The 23,026-nt window shown below is 38.6% G+C and overlaps 1 protein-coding gene across 3 annotated transcripts in view; it reads right to left on the minus strand.

Moving 5' to 3' along the window:
- LOC145977783 (PDF receptor-like) overlaps nt 1–23,026 on the minus strand; it is a 231,132-nt gene that overhangs the window by 48,238 nt on the left and 159,868 nt on the right. For all 3 annotated transcript variants that reach the window (XM_083110062.1, XM_083110061.1, XM_083110059.1), the window contains exons 3-5: nt 17,642–17,749; nt 5,762–5,922; nt 1,497–1,600 (exon numbers count right to left, since the gene is read on the minus strand). In XM_083110062.1, coding sequence (XP_082966188.1) covers nt 1,497–1,600; nt 5,762–5,922; nt 17,642–17,749 — 373 coding nt within the window. The remainder of the gene's footprint in view (nt 1–1,496; nt 1,601–5,761; nt 5,923–17,641; nt 17,750–23,026) is intronic.

The raw sequence follows: 23,026 nt of genomic DNA on the forward strand, positions 1-23,026 counted from the left end.
ACCGTTATTCATGCATCTAACATTCTTGAAAAGCGAATGTTTCAAAGGATTGTTGTAAACCGTATCAACAGTGCTTTGCCAGCTGTATTTTCAAAATGTACAGTCTGTAACAAAATAACTGCACTACTTAACACAATGGAACGCAAACTGTGTTTTAGATGATATGTAGACAATTATACCGCTCATATTTTACTTTATATTAATCCTGGGGCTTTGTTTTATATGTCTATTTATGAAAAACCAGCTGATTTCAGGGCCATACTCTTGCCTTGTTTGCGTGGTGAAGTATCACTTAGGATTTTCCCCATGCCTGTACACTGGTCACAGTTACAGCACTTTAGTAATTGAGAATAGTCCAGACTACCTCTCAGACATGGCTGGAACACACTTTAGTAATCTAGCGATAGAGTGAAATCCATTACACAGATTTTCCACTTATATTCACATGATTTCCACCACTAAACATGGCCTGCACGTCAGGAACAGGCGGCAGCCATTTGCACACAGACGTCAGAGACATAGGCGCCGACTCCATGGGGCTTGATCTGGGGACAGAGCCCCCAAATAATTTTGCTTTAGAGGATCTAAGTATTATTTTCCTTCTCTTGTAAAGTTTACTCTGAATTGTGCCACATGAACTTAACTTTAAATACACATTTGAAATGTTCTAGACCATCAATTTGGGGGTCTGAGAGCGCTAAACCATCAACTTTGTGGGGGGGGGGCTATGACCAGAGACAGCAAAACACATGACTTATTACTATATACTAAATATGTAATTATGAGTATTGTTAAAATTTTTACTAAATAGAGTTTCAAGAGACGATGTGCATGAACTAGGATAGTGGATGGGACGTTTAGGCTACAAATGGCTCTAACATGAAATTCAGACCGATATCATTGATATATTAGGGAGATCTGTTTTGCGCTCCGTGGTAGCAGATATTGAAAGTCGGGAATATTTTGCTATTATGGTTGACGAAACTTGTGACATATCCATCCGTGGACAATTAATATTCTGCATTAGATCTGTGAATAAAAATGTTGATATTTTTTAGGAATTCATGGGCTTTTATGAGATTCCGAACTCTGAGGCCAAAACTTAAAAAAAGGGAGAGAATGAGTCATTCATTAATTTATTTCAGTGATCAGAGGCCCCCCCCCAATAATTTTGACAAGTCGGCGCCCCTGGTCAGAGACACCTGTTGGCAGAGAGTGGAATGAAAGACAGCAGTGCAAAAATAACAAAAGGAATCAAGGAACAATCCCAAGTGCAATTTGCCATTGTTTTGCACATTATTACAATGGCAATTTAAACATATTTCAATATTCGCCTCATTTTTAGCGGTGATGCGGTTATTTTGTTACAGACTGTAGTTTGTCATAGTTTACATACAAAACATTAACTACTGCTTCGAAAGTCATTATTAGCCTATATGAAACGGTTGCTGTTTTTGTAAACAAAGAAAATAGATACAAAAGCATAAACCACTCACCTGAAGTAGTAGAATACCATTAAGGACAGGAGAAGAGCGCACAGGGAAACGCTTAATCCAATTATTTCAAGCGTTCTGGTTCTGCTGGCAATGGCCAATTTAACCTGTTAATGACAAGGGGAAAAGATTAAAGTTAACGTAAAGTGATTTATTTTCACATAATGGAAGAGAATCACAGTAAATGGCATTTGGTTTCCATGCAACATTTTATCTGAATTTCCTCTGTAAACATTGCGTGTTCGAACTATACTTGAGTGATATTAACCATTATTTACACTGATTATGCACTAAATGTAATGCGATTGCGATATACACTCTTCGCAGTCCACCTCGATGGCGCAGTGGTAGCGTCGTCGCCTTGCAATCAAGGGTCCCCAGCTTCGATACCCGGTGGAGGCACATAGTGGTTCGAATCCCACTTTAAACTGTAGGTCCAGTCCCGATTAGCCTTACTGTGCATAAAGTGAACTTAAAGCACCAACTCAATAAAAAAATCTTCACATTAAAAGTGGGTCTTCTATGCGCACAGTTTTTCTGGAGTTGGTACAGTCACGGACGCTTCTGGGTTGTAATAATCCAATTGAATGTCAGTGAGGATGTTACAACCCAGAAGGGTCCATGACTGTACATCCAAAGTTGTAGAGACATACCCGGTGGTTATAATTAAAGTGACTGTGTTCAGACTGGTATAGCACGGGCTGTAATGAGAGTAGCAGTCTGAAACTTCGTAGATATGCTAATGAAGCAATGCGCTCGCGAATTATACAACAAAAAAAGTTCCAATTCTCGCCACCGGGGTAACAAATGGCTCTGTAAGCAGTCAAAACGTGGAATTTTCCGTAACTCTGACGTCAAAGTCGGTGATATTGCCTAACCATTGTGTGAGCTCCCTGGTTGTTGTTGGTGACGCTTGTTGCTTTTTCCTTTAGTAATGTTCATGTAATTCGAATAGTGAAATTATAGCGATATTTTATTACAAAGAGTATTGTTTTCTGCGATTTATAGTGCATTTTTCCTGTAACTATACCACGTTTTGACTGCTTACAGCGCCATTTTTTACCTTGGTGGCGGGAATTGGAACTATTTTTTTTTTTTTTTGCATAATTCGCGAGCGCATTGCTTCATTAGCATATCTACGAAGTTTCAGACTGCTACTCTCATTACAGCCCGTGCTGTACCACTCTGAACACCGTCACTTTAATTATAACAACCTGGTATTTGCTTCTTGATAGAATAAAAAGAGCTAGAAAAAGCACAATCAAGCAAATGTGGTTCGCGAGACCAGATGTAGAATAAGATGTATAAAAATTACCAGGCACATTGTCTCTTACCACGTTTATTCAGTTCGGTTTGAGACAATGCGAGTTTCACGAACTGAAACAGGTGACACGTGCATCAGCATCATTGCAATTACAGTTCTTAAGAACACGTAGAACATTAGCGAAAAATTAAGGACAATTTGCCAGGTAATATTTATGCATCGAACTGTACTACGAATGTATGTATGAATGCTACAGTGAAAGTTACCAAACCCGACGATTCCTCAAACAACAAGGGTAGCTTTAAGCATTAAGATATCTTAATAAAAGAAGAATTAGCACAAGGGGCTCAAAATTGAGGGGAGGGCGTTAGAGTAATAGGCCATTGAATTTGCAGTAATTAATAGGTCGTAGGTTATTAATTGTAATTGTAATTACAAATCATACATTCTACTTAATGGCTACTTTTATATTTCTGAGTTTTGGGCACTTTGGCAATGAATTAGTTTCGGTCACGTAAGTGTGACAGCATCTGAAACCCTATGTCCTTTACTCGTTCGTTGGTTGGTTGATTTGGTGTCTTAAGTCCAATTTATGCACAGTAAGGCTAATCGGGACTGAACCTACAGTTTAAAGTGGAATCCGAAACACTATGTGCCTCCACTGTGTATCGAACCCAGAACCCCTTGATTACAAGGTGACGACGATACCACTGCGCCATCGGGGAGGCCACTTGAATAGTTGAAATAAGAATGATTATAATAATTATTATCATTAGGCTTATTTATTTTATTTATTTATTTATTGAGAAAATTTCAGACACAGCACAGGTGGCCATTTTACACTGAAATTTTCAACAATGAAAACATAATAATAATAATAATAATAATAATAATAATAATAATAATAAGCAAAAAGATATTAAAAAATAATATTTAAAAGTAACAAAATAACACAAAGAGAATAGCAAATTGACAAAAAAATAAGCAAAAATGGCACTATTTGATATTATTTACAAACATTTCTTCCAATAGAAGACCGAAAGGTAAACTCTGAGGAAAATATATCGATTCTTGATGGGAGGTCATTGTGGTGTGTGGCAAGTCTTTAAAAGAGGGATCTTTTTTGAATTTGTAGTCTAGGTTTCTTTGTGTAAAGTAATCTTGTGTTGTGAGTTGTGCGCATATGTACTCGAAAGTGGAATTCCTCAAGGAGTGTGTTGCAGCGAATTGTGCCATTGACAAATTTGTATAAATAACTGAAATCTTTCTGGAAACGGCACTGATATGCAGTCGGTAAGTTTAGAAAATACAAGACATGCGGAGATGAAAAATTGCGTAAAGAGGGAACCCTATAACGAACTATAGCCAGGAAGAAGTGAAAGACTGAATCGATTCCTGAGAGCTGAGTGGGACAAGCCATAGACCAGACGGGAGAGCAGTATTCTATTATTGGGGAAATGAATGATTTGAAGTACAAGGTGAGGGCTGAGATGTCACTAATTTCAGTGAAACGATACAGTAAACCTAAGAGACGCATGGCCTTTTTTGTTGTGCTTGTTATATGTTCTTCAAATGTGAGTTTTTTGGTCGAAAACAATGCCTAGGTCTTTGTGAGAGGATACTGCTTGGATGTTATTGCCAGACACGGAATACGATGACTTTAACAGGTTCTTCTTGAGAGAGATGGTGCGAGTAGTACACTTTTCAGGATGTAATGTAAGGTCCCATGCCAGGCACCAGGAAGTAAATGTTGTTATGTCATTCTGAAGAAGATGAGTATCGGCGGAAGTGGAGATTTCTCTGAAAATTTTACAGTCATCCGCGAAAAGAACGTAATTGCTAGAGGGAGCTGTGAGATGGTCGTTGACGAATAATATGAACAAGAGAGGTCCTAGAACACTACCCTGTGGAACTCCAGAGAGCACAGGGAGAAAGTTAGATACGGTTCCTGGAAGAACAACAACGAAACAAATTTTATTCTAAATTTTGTTTTTATTATTAATATTATTATTATTATTCTTGGGGAAATTTTTCTAATCGATCTATCAGATGGGTGAAGATCGAACACAACTGGTTTTTGTTATTTGTGTTTTTTACATATCACACAGTTAGTCATCATGGAGTTTTTGGACTATTAACCACTGTTAATTTTTACAAATAAAATATTTTACCTACGTTTCGGAGGCTGAATCTGCCTCCGTCTTCAGGGTATCGTGTAGTCTGTAACAGACTACACGATACCCTGAAGACGGAGGCAGATTCAGCCTCCGAAACGTAGGTAAAATATTTTATTTGTAAAAATTAACAGTGGTTAATAGTCCAAAAACTCCATGATGAATAAATCACCACTGAGTAGCTACAAAGAAGAATCACACAGTTAGTGTATCAAAAACCATAGTTATTATATTTTGTTATTAACTTTTACACACCACATTTAGAAGGAAATTTTAGCCACAGCGTGCAATATCACATAAGTCTAATTTTTGGGATTTTGAAAACTGTGAAACAATTTACTCTTTGGTTTAAATGGCAGAAGATGAAAAGATGTAGCTACTGGTTCCTGTATGTCACCCTCATTTTTTTCTATTTAACGCATTTTTTACTTTGTTATTCTGTTCGAATAATATGAACTGACTGTAATTTATTTCTGTTATTAACAATAACAGTAAGTATTGCAAGTAAGGAGCGTTATGTCTTTTGCAACTTGAAATAAACAATGCCAGTTTGGACGGGGGGAGTACCTGATCAGTTTAACTAAAAGCATCAGAAAAACCACATCAGAGAACAAAAAAACATAAAATTAGAATACGTTAAGATGAAGGGGGGAGGGAAAGACGAGTCTAATATTTCTATTTGACCTCCCCTTTTAAGTAGACTCTTAACAAACATCTCTGTCTCCAATATCGCATCTCTAAATCTCTTTATATCTCGCTGTTTTCCCCTCCCCTTCCCTTAAAACTGATATTTCTGCTTTGAAGAGAAACTCCTGGGATCACCAACTCACCTGAGGGGCGCCCTCTGAACCCGAGTACAACTTCTTCATGAGGCCCAGGATTTCTGGAGTGAAGCACGGTGTGTAGTTTGTCCATCCCTGGGGCAAGCTGAAGTCGTCTGGACTCCTTCCTTCCCAGCGGCCGTCCAGTGAACACCGTTTGAACGCGAATTCTTCAAAGAGAGAAAACTTTAGATCAAAGATATGAAGTCATTAATCATTTTGTTTCATATATCTTTTAATATTTTTCTTTACATATTAACTTCATTTTCCTACATTTTTAATAATTATTATGAAGACAAAGTATCGAGGACATGTATATACATTTAGTTCAAAACATTTCTGACTACTGTTTACGATTTCAGTCTGTTTAAATTTTAAATAGAGAAAAGGAATCCAGAACACTTATGTTAAATGTATTTTATACTATTTTATGTTTTGCAAATATTTTAATATTAACTATTATTTACTGTAATACAGCATGTCATTTTGCTATAGCTCATGTCTACTCTTACGGCGGGCGGCCCATTAGCTGGCAAGGGAAGAGGGGAGCGGGGAACACGCCGCAGACCAACCAGACAACCGCGGTGGCGTATGGAGTTACGATGTGGTGGGAGGAAGTACTACGTGCGCTTCGTTCTACAAGCTGCTGCGTTTCATATCGTGCTAGATTGGTAGCTTCCCCCCTTGCCAGAATGTAGAGCGCCAGCCGTAAGACTGGACAAGAGTTGTTAATCTCGTCGCTGTAGAAATCAGAAACGAAAAAAGGCAACACAATGTTAACAAAAGTAAAGCGTCCCGTTTCGTGAATTTCAGTAATGCAAAAACAATTTTGAACCGGAAAGAAACAATCAGAAACAGTACACTATATAATGTTAAAGATAACAAAAACACTATCAAGATAAAACAGAGCCAATACAGTGTACAATGTTTTGTAGGTTGGTGATAAAAGACGAATAAGAGCTGATGATATCAATTTGGATCAGTTTGGTTTTAGATGTTGAAGTCTATGGAATAAGGAACATTATGTGGATGAGAGTCTGTTAGTTGCAATGTGGAAAGTTTCCTCGTTCCGTGCTTTATGTCTAGGCACTATGAGGGAAAGTTCGTGGAGTGGAAAGCTACATCTTAACTTTAAGTTAATGATCTCTTAAGGTACATGCAATTGCATGCATCCAACGCACGTATGAGATTCTGGGATATTTATGTATGCAGGATGTCGCAAACCTAAACCCGGCTGAGGTTTTCTTCGCAGGTTCTCCTCATAGCAGTGCACGCGGAGGAGGGGGAAGGGAGGGTTACCTGGGCACCTCCAAACGCGTGTTGTGTATCCAAGCACACGCAGATTGCACTTAAGGTGTCGACTTCGTTTTGAAAGGTATGCACAACACTACACCAAATGCCACTAAACATTTTACAACCAATTTCATATCTGTTACTACAAATATATTTCCGTTTCCAAAGGTCTTATAAACCATACAGTCCATTTACACACGCAATCTCACAGACGATGAGTGCTCCAAAAATAAATTAAAAATGTAGAAACTACCATTAAAACAATGAAAATGAAAACAATATCCGTGTTGCCCAGTATATACGGTATGCGCCAAAATATACAGTACTGAAACTCGCGCATCTCGAACACGTGGTTGCATTTGTCGACGGGGCATAGCTCCAGCTGCACATGTTCGCAGTAGCGAAAAGGAAGTTGTGTTGTGCAGTTGTTGTTGGAAATGGGTCTCTCGACGGAGGAAAAAGTATTCATAGTTGAGCATTATATCCGCTCATACGGAAGCGGTCGTGAAGGTGGACCGAGTTTGAAAAAGCTGACTGGTCTATATGCAACCCAAATGACAATCGTCCACTTCAAATGCTCTAACCTAACCTAACCTTAGGTTTCCTAACAGTTATGCAACCCAAAAGGCACGATTGTTATTTGGGTTGCATATAGACCAGTCGCTATATTGTAACATGTCTTATACTTTTGTTCATCTTTTCATTTCAGTACTGTATATTTTGGCGCATACTGTATATATTGATGAGGTATAATGAGTGAAATTAACCTGTCGCCTTCATCGATTGCCTCCCAAGTTATCCCAGGAATGCGCTGCATTTCATATTGCTTCAATACTGAAGTCATACGGGAGGTTACGAAAGTAGCCTCGCCGATAGAGGACTGGAGGAGTAACACCTCTAGTCCGGCAGGAGTATAAAGGAGAAGTCCGCTCTCATTCGCTCACAGTTTTACTCAGACACTTCTTCCGATACACTCGGCGCGGGATAACGGAGAACAAGTTGGTCAGAGTCGAAGTACGGACTCTGACACGTTATGGACACAGCATACATCTTTATCTAGGACAGGACAAGGACTTCGAGCAGGTATGATAAGTGTGGAGAGAGCATTCTCACTCAGTTATAACTCATCTTCTCCTTCATGACCGGGGCGGGTCCCTTTTTGCAGTTGTTATGAACCATAAACATCTCGCTTAATAATTTGATACATCCCGGTGACTCTTGATCCCCGATATATATATATATATATATATATATATATATATATATATATATATATATATATATATATATATATATATATATATACCGGGTGGTCCAAAAGTCCCGGAACGGTCACATATCGTGAGAAATACACATCGAATCGGAAAAAGAAAAAAAAATACGTGTTTAATAAGTGAAAGAAAGCTATTCAATGATATCACACTTGATTCCCCACACCCGCTCCCATATACTCTATTGAAAGGTCTTGACGTGGAGATTCCGAATCTGCTATCCCTTTCACTCTAGCTCAATTAGGGGCAGAGCGTCTCTTTGAATTTGTTTCGGGTTTTATGAAATTTTCACCTTATTATTATTTTTTTGTGTTTGTTTGTTTGTTTTGCGAAAATTTAAAATCGACATATCTCGGTTCCTAATTGAGCTAGGAGTATGGTTGATAGCTCGTTGGACTCGGAATGAAGTCCTCTTTCCGATTCTACAATACAAAATGGGGTTTCCATTTAAAATTTCACAGTTACCGCCCACTCTACCCCCAGGGGCGGGAGTGGGGAATCAAGTGTGATATCATTGAATAGGTTTCTTTCACTTATTAAACACATATTTTTTCGTTTTCCGATTCGATGTGCATTTCTCACGATATGTGACCGTTCCGGGACTTTTTGACCTCCCGGTATATATATATATAATGTCCAACATAATGTGATATTGTTTACTATAATAATCAGTAATCACGAGTAAAGGAGGGGGCCTCTCTGATAGCGCAGTGGTAGCGTCGTCGCTTTTAATCAAGGGTTCCCGGGTACTTGGGGTTCGGATCCCACTTTAAACTGTAGGCCCAGTCCCAATTAGCCTTACTGTGCATAAAGTGGACTTAAAGCACCAAATCAACCAACCAACCAACGAGTAAAGGAGGTGTTTCTCACTAATCAGCTCGCACTTCTCTCTCTCCCGAGGACAGCCTCGACTGCTAATGCAATCTTCTTCAACTCTCAAGGCTTATTTGTTTTTTAAATGTCTACAAAACAAGAAGGTTGCAGTAGAAATCGAAACACCACTCACAACAAAAAGAAAGACATGCCGATTTATGGAGAAGCTCTTTGCAATTTAAGATAATGATCATAATACTGGTTTAATAACGGCAAATTGTAATTGAGAAGTTGTTTGGTAGTTGTATGAGAAGTTGGAGAGAAATTCGACTGATGTTACCTGTAGAGATATGGCCTGTGTTATATTTGTGAAGCTTCATTTTAATTATTTCAATAATATAAAAATCGTCATAATGATAGGAAAATCTATGCTAAAGTGATACCGAATACTCAATGACTATAAATTTTCATCTCCACGTACCTAATTGTTTCTCTAACAGGGGAACATGAAGTTACGATAATAATAAGGTAAATGTCTGTTATATCGGAGACACATTTCTTCATTTTTACAGAAGAAACTACTTACCGAAATGAGTTTCTGTAGTATTTTGAAAGTTCTTGGAGGTATTTTCTCACCGTAGAATGCTGCACAACAAAAAATAAGAACTTTTGATATAATAAACTTGCATTTTGTGCAAAGCGACAACAATATGACGTTGTTTCCATTATGTACCTAGGATGGCGCGAGCGTCGAAAGTCATGCAGTCTCGCCAGTGTTTCCAAAGTGCCTTTTTTTTACCAGAATTTTTATTTTTTAAAATTTTTTAACTATGCTTACCTAACCTAACCCAACCTAACCTTGCCGGAAATGGTTTTTGGGGCTATCCGTCAATGGTTTGTGATGACATAATGAACACGAAAGTGGGTATTTTTCGGTTAAGAAGGTTGAAACACTACATACCCACTCCAAATCGACAAAACACAAGCACGACGCGCGAGTATCCACATCTGTGGGAGCCATATTGCATGTCCCGCAACGGAAGTAAGGACCCAAAAGAATTACTCGTAATGTGAAAGATCGAAGTGATTTTCGTGTAAAAAGCATAATGGCACCTTCAACTATGTTCCGCAATACACAATTGGTAAGTACGAACCATTTAAAACTGAAAATATCCGATAGAAATGTGTCTCCGATATAACAGACATTTACCAATTATAATTCAGCTAATATTGTCTAGATAGGTAATTGAAACTCCCCTTAAGGCACTCCAAAATAAATCAGCCTGCGGACGCCTATGGCGCTCCTTAAATATTCTAGTCATTTGTTAAGATGTACGAATCAGGGGTGGCTCACGATAAAATTTTCATCTGGGCGAGATGGATTTTTGGCGGCCTCTACTTCCCACCCTGCCATCCCTAACTTTCCACCCTGGTCGTTCCACTTTTCACTCCAAATAAAAACCTTGGCCATATAACATATTTACGGTTTTAAATAAGAACAATAATAACCTTGTTTTTTAAATAAGTTTAGGAGTTACTGTTAAGGAAAACGCTATGCTATGGGTAGGTATGTGTCTATTTAATATCATAATAAAAGTAATCTCTTAGTTCAGTGGTATTCAAAGAGGGAGGTGCCGAAGTTTCGCAAGGGAGGCGGGATGTTTCCGAGAAATCTTTTTTTTTTCTGAAAATGTGTATTAAAAATATCAATTTATTCTGTATTACTGCAACTCACGTTGGTTGTCCTTCGGTAATGTCATCTCTCGTGTTTCTGAACCGAGACAGAAACTGCACTCGTACTGAATCTTATAGTAGAAAACCATACCAACGCTCAAAACTTCATTGATAGTGTCTTTGTACAGAAACTGTCACACATTTCTGATATTTTCCACAAACTTAGTGTTCTGAATGTATTTGAACCGGTGCGACAAAGAAGGGAAAGATTCCACTTTTTGAACAAAATGGGCTGAATACATATCAGAGCTAAAGATAAAGGTTTTAAAAACAAACCACTTATGGAATATTGTTACTATGGTTATGATGAATAAGTTTGTAATTGTAAGTTTCTTCATCCGGCTTTTAGTTTTGGTTGCTATGAGGTTTTTTTCAGGATTTCCCGAAAGTAAGGTCGAGTGGAATCTTTCCCTTCTTGGTCTCACCGGTTCATTTGTACAAGGTACAAGAGTATCCTGCGACTATCGCACAAGGTGTCAGCAATCAAAGGGAAGTTGGAACCGCTTGAATATACCCTATCCCAGGTAACTGTGGAGCAGGGTCACACATAGCGGCAGAGGCTATACTTAAAATAGTACGTCCTCCCTTCCTGTAAGTTCTTATACCCACTTTCCCCAGCACTTTGCATATCTTCTCTGTAGCATCGCCCATACTTCCTATACCAAACCATCTCTCTTTTTCTTTTTCTTCCTTCTCTTCCAGTCCTCATTCCTTTTCTTCATCCTTTCAACTTTCTCTAACACACTCTTTTCCTTACCTATATGTGTACTACAAACAGTAAACAACAGAGGCTTCCAGTCCTCTCTCTTTTTATAGCCAGCAAGAAGAAGGAAGAAAAGAGAGAGGAAGAAGAGGAAGGGGTTATCTACGAGGTGAAGTGCAGAGGATGTGAAAGTGTATATATAGGGGAAACGAAGAAGAGACTTAAAGAGAGGTTAAAGCAACACATGGATGATGTGAGATTGAAGAGAGACAGGAATGCCATATTCAAACACACTAGAGGAACAGGACATGAAGTTGAATGGGATTTGGCTAGGCGAATAGGAAAAGAGAAGAGAGAACTAGTGAGAAAATGGAAGGAGGCCAAAGAAATAGAAAAGAAAGGAGAAGACATCATGAATTGGAATGGAGGACTCAAGATAAACAAGGAATGGAAGAGTGTGTTAGAGAAAGTTGAAAGGATGAAGAAAAGGAATGAAGAAAAAAGAAGTATGAAGAAGGAAGAAAGAAGAGAAAAGAAGAAGACCAGAGGAGGAGGCATTCATCCATAACCAATAAGGCAGGAGGGGTGGGGGAGTGGTAAGCAGGTGCTAATCTTGACCTGCCAATCACCTGTCAGTGTAGTAGACCCATTAGTCAACAACTGTCAGGAGGTGATATGTTTAATTCCTTTGGAGAAATCTTCCTAGATAAGGACTGTCAACTTGATTTGTTGTTGTGTGGCTTGTGACCTGCTATGTGTATGTAATCTTTCTGTGTGTAGTATATTTCATCATTTTAGTTTAGTTCTTCGTCTGAGGAAGACCCTGATACAGGGTCGAAACGTTACGTGTTAAGTGTTTTCATCTTAATAAACTGCCTTGGTCAGCAACTTATTGGTTTTAATATGGAAACAAGGCTTAATTATATTACTCTGAATGAAGCGACACTAGCTTATAAACATTAAAAAAATGTACTCCACTTGTATTAATCACACACACTATGTTTTCCTTACCTATATGTGTACTACAAACAGTAAACAAACACATGAAGAGATTTTGTGTTGATCTTCCATGGCCACATCACATGTATCTATCTGTTATCATATTTTTTTTTGGGGGGTTAGATATTGACAGCGGAGGGTAGCAACGACAGCTGGAAGTTTGAAAACCACTGTAGTTAAATTGATACATGATTTTGTAATATATTTATTATGTTATGCAGTAGTAACTTCAATTAATTTTTGTCTACACAAATCCAATTCTATTTTGAACAATTAGCCACGCTTATATAATCAAGAATAAGGCTTTTTCACTACTCAAGGAGGGCACCCCAGTTTGGCTCTTCCCAAGGGAGAAGACAATGGTAAGGGAAGAAGGCCACGCCTTTTGCAGTTAGAGTCCTCTATCGGCAGATGGCTGAACTAGTATTACTCGAATTTAGCGATTCTGACAGGACGAAAAACGAAGTTTTGAGGTTTTTGAAAACGCATAGCAATGTTTGTAATGGCGTATTGTCACAATGGGCCTCTGAATTTGTATAAAAGTAAAATCAGTTTACTCAGGAAGGATGCAAGAAAGACTTGCAAGGTTAAATTTTTACAGTAACATAGAAACGGGCTCTATACGCCGATCCAAAAACTGAGCCATTTGACAGCTAATATCTTTTAAAATATAGAAGTGATAAAAAATTTCAATATTCACTGTTAAGATTCATTCATTCTAATCAATTTACCACAAAGCTGATTCAAATGTCTCAAATTGTTTTTGAGTAAAAGTGTTCCGGATGAAGGTCTGTTTTCTGCTGGCCATGATATCGCCTCTTAAACCGTTCCTTGTACTGAAGTTTATAAACGCTTATTTGGAGAAATTCCCTACACCACGATCCAATGAAAGCAACAAACACTTTTGCTGTTGAATTTGTGGGTTTGGTTTGCAGAAAAGGACATCAGGAAAACAAGTACTGAGAACTATTCCAGGGCTTTGCGAATTCTGGAAAGAAAACTACAGATTTTCACGACATGCATCCCTCCTACGCAGTTTCCTTCAGAGAAAATAAGGCTGTCGGGCGATTGTCAGATTGTGTGGACATCAAAAATCTGCGGCTGCCTTTTGGTATTTTATGGAGGCTTAGTGTGGCTAAATTCGTTGTTATAGAAATGGGACAACTTTCCTCAGCTTCCACAACCATCCATGGAGATATTATCTTCCTGCAAAACAAATCCGGGGATATAGGAGTGGACTGAAAGCAGATGACGAGAATATAAGAAGTTGTAGATGTCTACCATTGCCGGTTAGTGCCAAGCGTCACTGTTTACTCATACAGGAGGCTTCATCCAATGGAATAATTCGAAGCGACAGATAAGAGAGAAAACATGTCAATCACCCAGTCAATGTTTACAGCTTCCGAACGAACCGTGGGACATTTCTGTTGTCATCATTTTGACGTGGAAAGCGGAAAATCAGGAAGTTAGGAAGTCGTGCGTTGATGAAGGTCTAGAGTTAAGCTATGAGGAGTCTCAGGAAAACTCATTGTCTGTCACCTCTCTCCCCTTTCATTAACATTGATTTATACATTAATTACTTAAAAGTTGTATGTACACACATAATGAGAATCAACTTTTAGAACAGTTTAATAGTCGAACAAAGAAATAAAATCTTGTATTAGCTTGAATGGTGAAATTTCTTTTGGTGGTCATATGATTCTTAATTCAATTGTTGGTGATAGACTTGTGTGGAAAAATGCTTAAAGAAAATGATACGAAGAATAATGCTTTTGCAACAATAAATAGAATTATTCCTCATCGTCAACCTATTATAACTTGATTTGTATGTAGTCCTTGATATGTCCCTTCTGGTGAGATATCTCGTCATCATTGAATTATTGTGAGAATTATAGATGTTATTCCTTTTATTAATAATAATATATTTTGTTGATGAAATCATATAATTATACCTGTGGTTAATATTATTGCTCTAATGGCCCCTGTTGCTGGTTATGGCCCAATAAAAAAATTGTAATTGAGCATCTATGTGAATCATAAATGAACACACTAGATTGATAACTGCTTGCTGACGCCATACGTTGTGAAGTGATTAGCGCAGCGCACATCAATGTTTTCCATTAAACCATATCATCCTCATCATCGCGATTAACTCCAGAGTTAGAAAACGTGGCGTAAATAACCAACATAGAAACAAAAAACTTATTATTTTCATCCTTACTTGGCATTAAAATGTAAGGCAAACCGGGATAATCACAAACACAGAGGTAATATCGAACACAAGGTTTTCTGTTTTCCTTCCTTTGTAAGAGTGATCCAATTAGTGCCGCCACCTGCCTTAAGCTCCTAGCGTCGTCATTATTCTGTGAGGCATCGAAGCCTGCGGACAAAGATTGTTTTCATTAAATTTGTTTGTATTTTATGTGCTGTATTTACTTCGAGATAAGTGGTGACTGTTATACTTATTAGTTTTTTATGTCGTTTTCTCTTGTATACAGTGCTTTTATTTAGGCAATTTTCGAACACACTGGAATCTTGTACGTTTGATGATAATGAAAACAAGGCGTAGAAACTGAAAATGGAAAACAGGTGTCTATATTAGTCTATATTAGACAAAGGAGAATAAAAGATGTGAAAACTGGATCCATAAAGACTGTACTTCATGGCAAACAAAATCAAAAGCATACTTGTGTGACTTTTGCTCATTAAATTGAGAAGAGAAAACTTCACTGTTTTGTAGCCGGAGAAATCGCATGTGTAATGCTTCATATTCAATTCTAGCTGATTGCCCGGCGTTGCCCGGGTATTTATTTATACCAATCTTCTAATACACAGGAATATGAAGAATTCTATCTATGTAAAATGAACTTGGAGTTGAACGGCATTGGGGGTGTCACTATTCATCTCAGCGGCCCCGAAAACTATGGATTCGACACTAATATCGGTCGTTTTACATGTCACCCCTTCCTACACCCACCCCTAGGGGTGCTAGGGGTGTCTTACCCCCACAGTATTTCTTTCTAGATTGTAAGTCATATGTGTACAAAGTTTGGTTGAAATCGCTCCAGGTGTTCGAGAGTTATGCCGGAACAAACATATATAGTATACACACATACATCCATTTTTATATATAATAATATAATATAGATTATATATTTTGGTAAAAGTGTAGTCACCGGCAATAACAAAGGGACACCTAGTTTAATACTCGCTTGCCTGCTAGGCGTTATGCCTGTTGCCTAAATCTGCGGCGATGGTAGAAGTTGCCATTGAAAATATGCTATTAAAACCCTTTTATCGCCGTAGATTTAGGCAACACGCATAACACGGTGCAGAAAAGCGAGCATTCCAGGATCTAGGTTTCCCATTCTTATTGCCGGTGACCGTATATAAAATCAGGGTCTATATTCCGTTTCATTTACTTAATTTGTCTTTATAGTAACTATTTTTCATAAGGTGTAAAGGTGAACCCGATGTTTGGCATTACTCCGAAAAAATAGGGAAAGTCGAACATGACAGCCGTGTCTTTTTCTTAGTTTTTTGTGAAAAAAAAAGGTTGGAAACATTTTTAAGATTTCACTTTGAAGAATAGGTATTAATGTTTCCTTGGAATCTATGCAGTGTTTATTTTTTTAAAAAAATACAGTAAAACCTCCTTAATCCGGACTAATGGGGGGATAAGTTGACCGGTTTAACGAAAGTCCAGATTAACTGAAATAACCTAAAAGAACAGTAGAAAGTGCATTAAAACTCCGTTTATTATGGTGTATTTAAAGGATATAGGCCTAAATGCACTATACAGTACAGTACAAAGTCTGCGGGAAACAGAATTTCATCAGTGGTTGACTGCCTTTTCTTTGGGAAGTTCTCTTGTTGACTTCTAGCCACATTAAAACCTTGCATTCCGCTTTTCTTCTTGCGTTTTGCCTTTTGCCTGTCCGGATTAAGCGAAGTCCTGCTTATCGGAGTCCGGATTAACGAGGTTTTACTGTAATTCCATAATTCACCGCCAAAGCTTAAGTACTCAGCAATACCCCGGTTACCCATAGATGAAATGTAAACCAACATGGCACGTGTGGAACATAGAAACAGAAAACAAATGGCATAACAAAGAAACCGACCATAGAGAAATATATTATAGGTGTGTTCCATCTACGTCACAAACTGTTGCATTGTAGCTTCAAGCACAGTTCTTTTAAGCATACGGAATTCAAGAGGGCTAGCGGGAGATACTAAAGCCGGATTTAGACGAAAGTATTTCCTTTAACATTTTTGCTAGCATAAATGCTATGTAAATGCTTCCAAAAATCTTATAGCAGATAGTAGTACTTTACACGAAAGCATTTCATGGAACATTTCGGTTAGCTGTTTCAATTACATTGTATGATACATATCCTACAGCACGATAGGCACATCGAGTTACACCATATATGGCGAGTTCGCGGTGTTTACAATTGAAAACACTAAAATATTCTTCCATACGTGCAGAGAAAACGTTGTAAAGTATATATTTAATCAGCGCCATGCTTCTCTACCTAAAACCATTTTATACGAAACGTAATTCCTCTCGGTTGAATAATTATCGTGTTTTAGAAATGTGAAGTGATACGTTGTTTAGATCTCACGCGGCCGCCATTACAACTGCGCTCGTGACCTAGAAGTCGCTTCTGATTGGTTGCGCTATGAAAAGTGCTACGGACCGAGCCAATCCTTGAGAATTGCCATGAAATATGCCATGGCATCTGAAATGCCATAACATTTCTCACTTTACACGGTAACTTTTTGGTCATTGCACAAATGTTAAGAAAAATGCTTTCGTCTAAAGCAGGCTTAACACAAACATTCGTGATTTGAAACAAACGTGCAGTTGGTGCAGATGTAACGAACACTACGTAGTGGATATTTCTTTACAAAAGACAAATAAAATTGGCCGCAAACATGGCGGCTGTGCGCATCCTGACGTCACATGAATCCAGTATAGTGCGATAATCAGAAGTAATGCATGTTACACCACACTATGAGAGCAATGTAAGGAGATAAATATTTGAATGGAAACATTTCTTAAAATGTACTTACTTGTGGGGTCCACTCCTTTACGTGGGGGACAGGACTGTCGTGCTGTGTTCCCCGCCTTCGTTGGAGGCCAACAAAGCACAGAATCCCACGTCCAGTTGCAGTAGATCTCTGCAAAGAAGAGAATAGTCGTAGTGAGAAATATTCTATCTACATCAATGGAACAGATTCAGTACACCATTGAGCATGTATACCAATCAAGAAGCAAAAGTGTTAGGAAGAACTACAACCCATTGGTTAAAAAAGTGAATATTCGTCAGGTTAGGAAGCTGTCTGTCAATTGTAAAGTTGGGTGTATACGTATGTCCAGGTAAATTGTCAGTCAACTTCAGTCCAGAATTTCAGCCTCGCCTTGGAATCAAAGGATTCCCGTGGAGAAACATACCATACTTGTTCGGATCTCACTTCAAACTGTAGATGCTGTCTTGTTTGGCCTATCTGAACCTAAAAGAACCGAAACTTCATGCCAGGATTGTTAATTGTTATTATTATTATTATTATTGTACTAGTAGTAGTAGTAGCAGAAGCAGCACTAGTAGCATCAAAGACGTTATAACCATCGTAAATCACGTAAAATGGGGTAGAAGTCGGTGCTAAAGCATTTGTGTTGGCACAAACAATTTGAATTTTATTTTCAAAACGTTCAATTTCACATTAATAAATGGAAAACAAGCACACAAACTGTATTTTTGAAAGACAGAAAATGCATTCCGATTAAAATTCTTTATTCACACATAACATGTATAACTTGTGATGTGTTTTACACATATGCAACATGGAGCGACGTAAAATAAGAAAATACATGTTTAATATGCTCACACTAATTGTAAACGTATTCAAAGCTTCTAAAATACATACATATATGTACTGTATATCATATACTATTTAAATACATTACATAATCAATTTGTCTACCTCATAATAAATCAACAACAAAAATGATATAAATTGTCTCGCAAATGTGGACGCTCCTTTCCCTCAAAACAATTGCTCATGCATTTAAGACAAAATCAATGAAGATAAGTTTTATTCCTCTCTCTGATAATTTACAATCAATTACAGAAAATAATCATGTATTGCGAGCGAAACGAGCAAGATTTTTTTTTTTCAAACTGAAAACAATGTTGACTAAATGTGGTGCAAATAATTTTCACGAGGCGCCCTGGCATTCTCTCTTTTGTAATTTTTTTCATATAGGATCGGTTGGCTCCCAGGCCCTAGCTACGGCTCTGAACTTGATAAGACTAAGGAAAGCAGATATTGCAAGCGAAGCAGCAAGAAAATTTTACGAAATGTGTTTTTATTTGCATAAAATTTGAAATCGAAGGGGGCGATTGCTCGTCTGTGCCCCTGCAGGTGCCCTTGGCCGTCAATGTTTGCCCCCGAAAGAATCGATTTCGTCCAAGGTTGGGGAGCCATACCCCCTGCCCACCTGTGGTTGCGTCACTGATCCGTAGGCTTTTGCCTCTCAGGATTACCCCTCAAGTAGTAGAGGAGGCTGCGTTACCTTAGAGCCACACCATGCAGGGGAATGGAGAAAAAAATTCGTGTTACAAGCCACAGGAGCAGGGAACTTCAACGGATGACAATAGATGGCACCACTATTATATAAAGTTGTTACAGCGACAAGTCAAAGAAAAGAATAATATATATTTGACAAAAATGTGGTGAATAATTAGAAAAATATACAGAAAGGACAACAATGGAAGAGAGAAAAAAGAGAAGTGATATAAACAATAAGGAATAATAGCTCGCCTTAGTTGAAATAAGGCAAGTTTATAATATTAGTGAGTAAATAAGATAGCTCATTCTCCGACATGTTATGGATCGTCTCTGAAAATGGCTAACACTCCTGCAATATAAAAGAGAATCACTTCAATCTGTTTCTGTACAACATTGAGGGTTAGTGATTTCTACTACTACTATCTCTTATATTTTATTGTTGTAAGTTACAAGCCCAAAAATCCCGCCATCTTTGTATTTTTGCTAGCATAAATGGTTCTATAAATTTTATAGAATTTTTTTGTAGTAGACAGTACTTTTACACAGAAGCATTAATATGTAGCTATAATATATCTAAGTACCTAGTAACTCGACGTGCCTTTCGTGCTGTAAATGCTTTCGTGTAAAGTGCTATCTGCTATAAGATTATTGGAAGCATTTACATAACATTTATGCTAGCAAAAATGTTAAAGAAAACGGTTGCGTCTAAAGGTGGCCTTATTCTACGGAAATAGGGCCGATTCTATCCTTGAGAAATGCCATGAAATGTGCCATATGCCATGAGATTTTTCCCATTGCACGGTAGCATTTTGGAAGTTGGTGGTCGCCTTATCGTCTGGCTCTGCAAAGAAGGGAAAAGGGAGGAGGAGGAGAAGCTCGTGCCGAAACAGAACACAAGCGTTTTTTGGAACACATCTCGTCCATTCGCACAAAAGTACCTCGGGTACACGAGTCCGTTGTGTTAGAAATTCCTTTTCTACGGTCCTAATAATACCAACAACGCAAAACAATGGGCAGTCGATAATATACGAACTGGCGATCAATACAAGGTTTATTTGAAGCAAACACGGCCCTTGCTAATTCTTTACCAAGGGTCTATAAATAGCAGCGAGAAATGCGTGGGGAAGAAAGCTATCAGTTTCATCTACTTCCAGCGATGTGCATGACATTATTCTTGTCCCTTGTACCATATTTCCATTTCCGAAGAACTTTAAAAATAGTAGTTGTAGATTTGATTGATCGATTTGGTGCTTTAAGTCCACTTTATGCACAGTAAGGCTAATCGGGACTGGGCCTACAGTTTAAAGTGGGACCCGAACCACTATGTGCCTCCTCCGCTACCAATGCGCCATCGGGGAAGCCCTAGTTGTAGAATCTCTTCATGTACTGTTATCGGCAATAACAAGAAGTAAGAATTCTATCCTGAAATACATGTTTCCCTGCATTGCGTTATACGTGTTACCTAACTTACGGCGGTGAGCGAACATCAATAACATCTTGTCAATATAGGCCTTGAGCCAGGCAAGGACGGGTTCTAATATGATTTTTTGGAAAGGTTGGGATGCCTAGAGATGGAAAATACGTGATAGCATGTCATAACTCTTTGCCTTCTGTGTGTTATCACTCCACTTCTCACATAACCTTGATGTAAATGGAAAGTATTGATCATTTTTAATATTTTTCCTTTTACTATTAGAAATGACAATTACAGTAATTGTGATCCAAATTAATAATAATGATGATAATAATTAAGATTATAATAATTAAATATGTGAATATTTTAATAACTTAATTGACAAGTTGGATGAGATTTAACTCCATTACAGGATTCAATTGGCTACTTGCTCATCATTATTGCCGATATATGTGAATTGACAACTGAAGTGCGTAGCTGTGAGAATGACAGTAGCAGTCCAAGGACAGTGCAAAAGATCATTGAGGAACGTGGGCAAGTGAGTGGTACAATGCCTCTAATGTGTGATTTACCTGAATCAATGGCGTGGAGAGCCATAGGAAGGATGGAATCTGGACAGACAGCGAGAGGTATATGTAGCCCTTGGAGTGTCTCAATGCCATTCTGTTCCAAACAACGGAGAATGTGCGAGGAAGGCAAGGTCAAGGCCGTCGGCGAGCGACAATAGCAAGAGAGAATGGGTACCTCTTGTTAACAACCGATTGGAACAGATGACAGAATGCAACGAAACTACAACATGCCCTTCTCACAGCAATAGGGAGCAGGTGTCATCTCAAACTGTCTGCAATCTGCAATCGCCTTCTTAAAGATGGCCTCTATGCATATAGACTCATGGTGTGTGTTCCATCACCGTACAGCTTTCAGTCCGTAGAAACTTGGCTGAGGAACATCGCAATTGGGGCCACAACGAATGGGGTGGAGCGCTGTTCTCCGATGAGTCGCGATTCAGCCCCCAGCCTTACAATAGTCGTGCCTAATCTGAAGAGAATGCGGAACACGCTATAACCCTGTTTTTGTTCAAAAAACATTCTAAAATGGAGGTCGTGGGCTGATGGTGTGGGCTGTATTCAAAATAGTGGTACGCACGGACCTCCACGTGATCCAAGATGGCAGTTTGACGGCCCTTAGATATGGACACGAGAACCTCAGACCTCTTGGCATGCAGTGCGCATATACAAGATGTGGTTGTTTCCTTTTCATCGGCGATAATGCTCGTCCTCACAGCGTTCAGTTAGTGCTCAACGTGCCAGAGGACAAGGGAATAGTGAGTATGGAGTGGCCACCGTGATTACTGAACTTAAATCTCATAGAGAATGTTTGGGATGCGCTTGGCAGACGCATTCTAGGTAGGATGGCACCTCCCTCAACTCTTCCAAAACTGAAATTGCCCAAAGTAAAGAGTGTCGAGGAATCCTCCAGGATCTCATCGATCACCTCATCGAGTCCATGCCACACAGATGTGCAGCGGTGTTGGCCTTTCGAGATTACACACCACACTAGGGGTGAGTTACTGCTGTGACATGTCCGTTTCTGATCTGTTCAATTGCTCTATAGTGACGCACATCATGTGAGTATTGGTCCAAGCTACTGTAGGGTACTTCTGTTACCTGTATTAACCCATTCTCTACTGTATCTGTTCTTTGAATGTTCTTTCAGTTGCATAGATATTGTTTTCGTCTAGTTCTTTCTGTTCCTCTCTTGATCCAAGACGAAGACGGTGGATAGTTATGGCAGATCAATTATCAGACAAGACACTATTTGGTCGAATTATTGTGACAGCGCAGGATCGGAATCTTCAAATGAGCTTTCCTTTAGAACCATTATCATGGGCTTTAGAGACATACTTCCAGAAAAATGTTATCCCCACTGAGGAAATATCTGGAAATTTGGCCACGGCAATTTATGGTATGACTCTTATTCAGAGAGTAATAGAAGTGGAGTCAAACTTTGGTGAAGTCTATCTGCCTTGTCCATTGCTTTTCCAGAAGGAAATACTAGTCCAAGAATCGATGTGTGTCTGAGCCACATACAAGGAGACGTCTATAAAGAACACCGAAAGGACAATCACGTGGGAAGAATTCGGAAATCAGTCACAGAGCATCTCATCTTCCCAGATTGTCAGAAACTGAAGGAAATTCCTAAGTCACGTAATGAATAAAACAACTCCAATGCATTTCTTGTTAACGAATGTAGGAAATCAGAGCATTTTGTAAATCTTTTGAAAAAAAAACACTTCGCGAACTGTGGAGATAAATGTTGGAACATCACATCTGAAGGGAGCCAAAAGTGCCCAATCTCAACAGTAAACGTGGAGAAGAGATGGTAATTTGTTGGTGAATACTGCCGCTGGTAATGAGAGGCTCAGGTCACACAGATGTGTGTATTGTGTGTTTGAGATTCCATGAAAGAAT

Source organism: Lepisma saccharinum, chromosome 23 (genome assembly GCF_977018435.1).
Source record: "Lepisma saccharinum chromosome 23, izLepSacc3.1, whole genome shotgun sequence".
Classification (NCBI taxonomy): Eukaryota; Metazoa; Arthropoda; class Insecta; order Zygentoma; family Lepismatidae; genus Lepisma; species Lepisma saccharinum.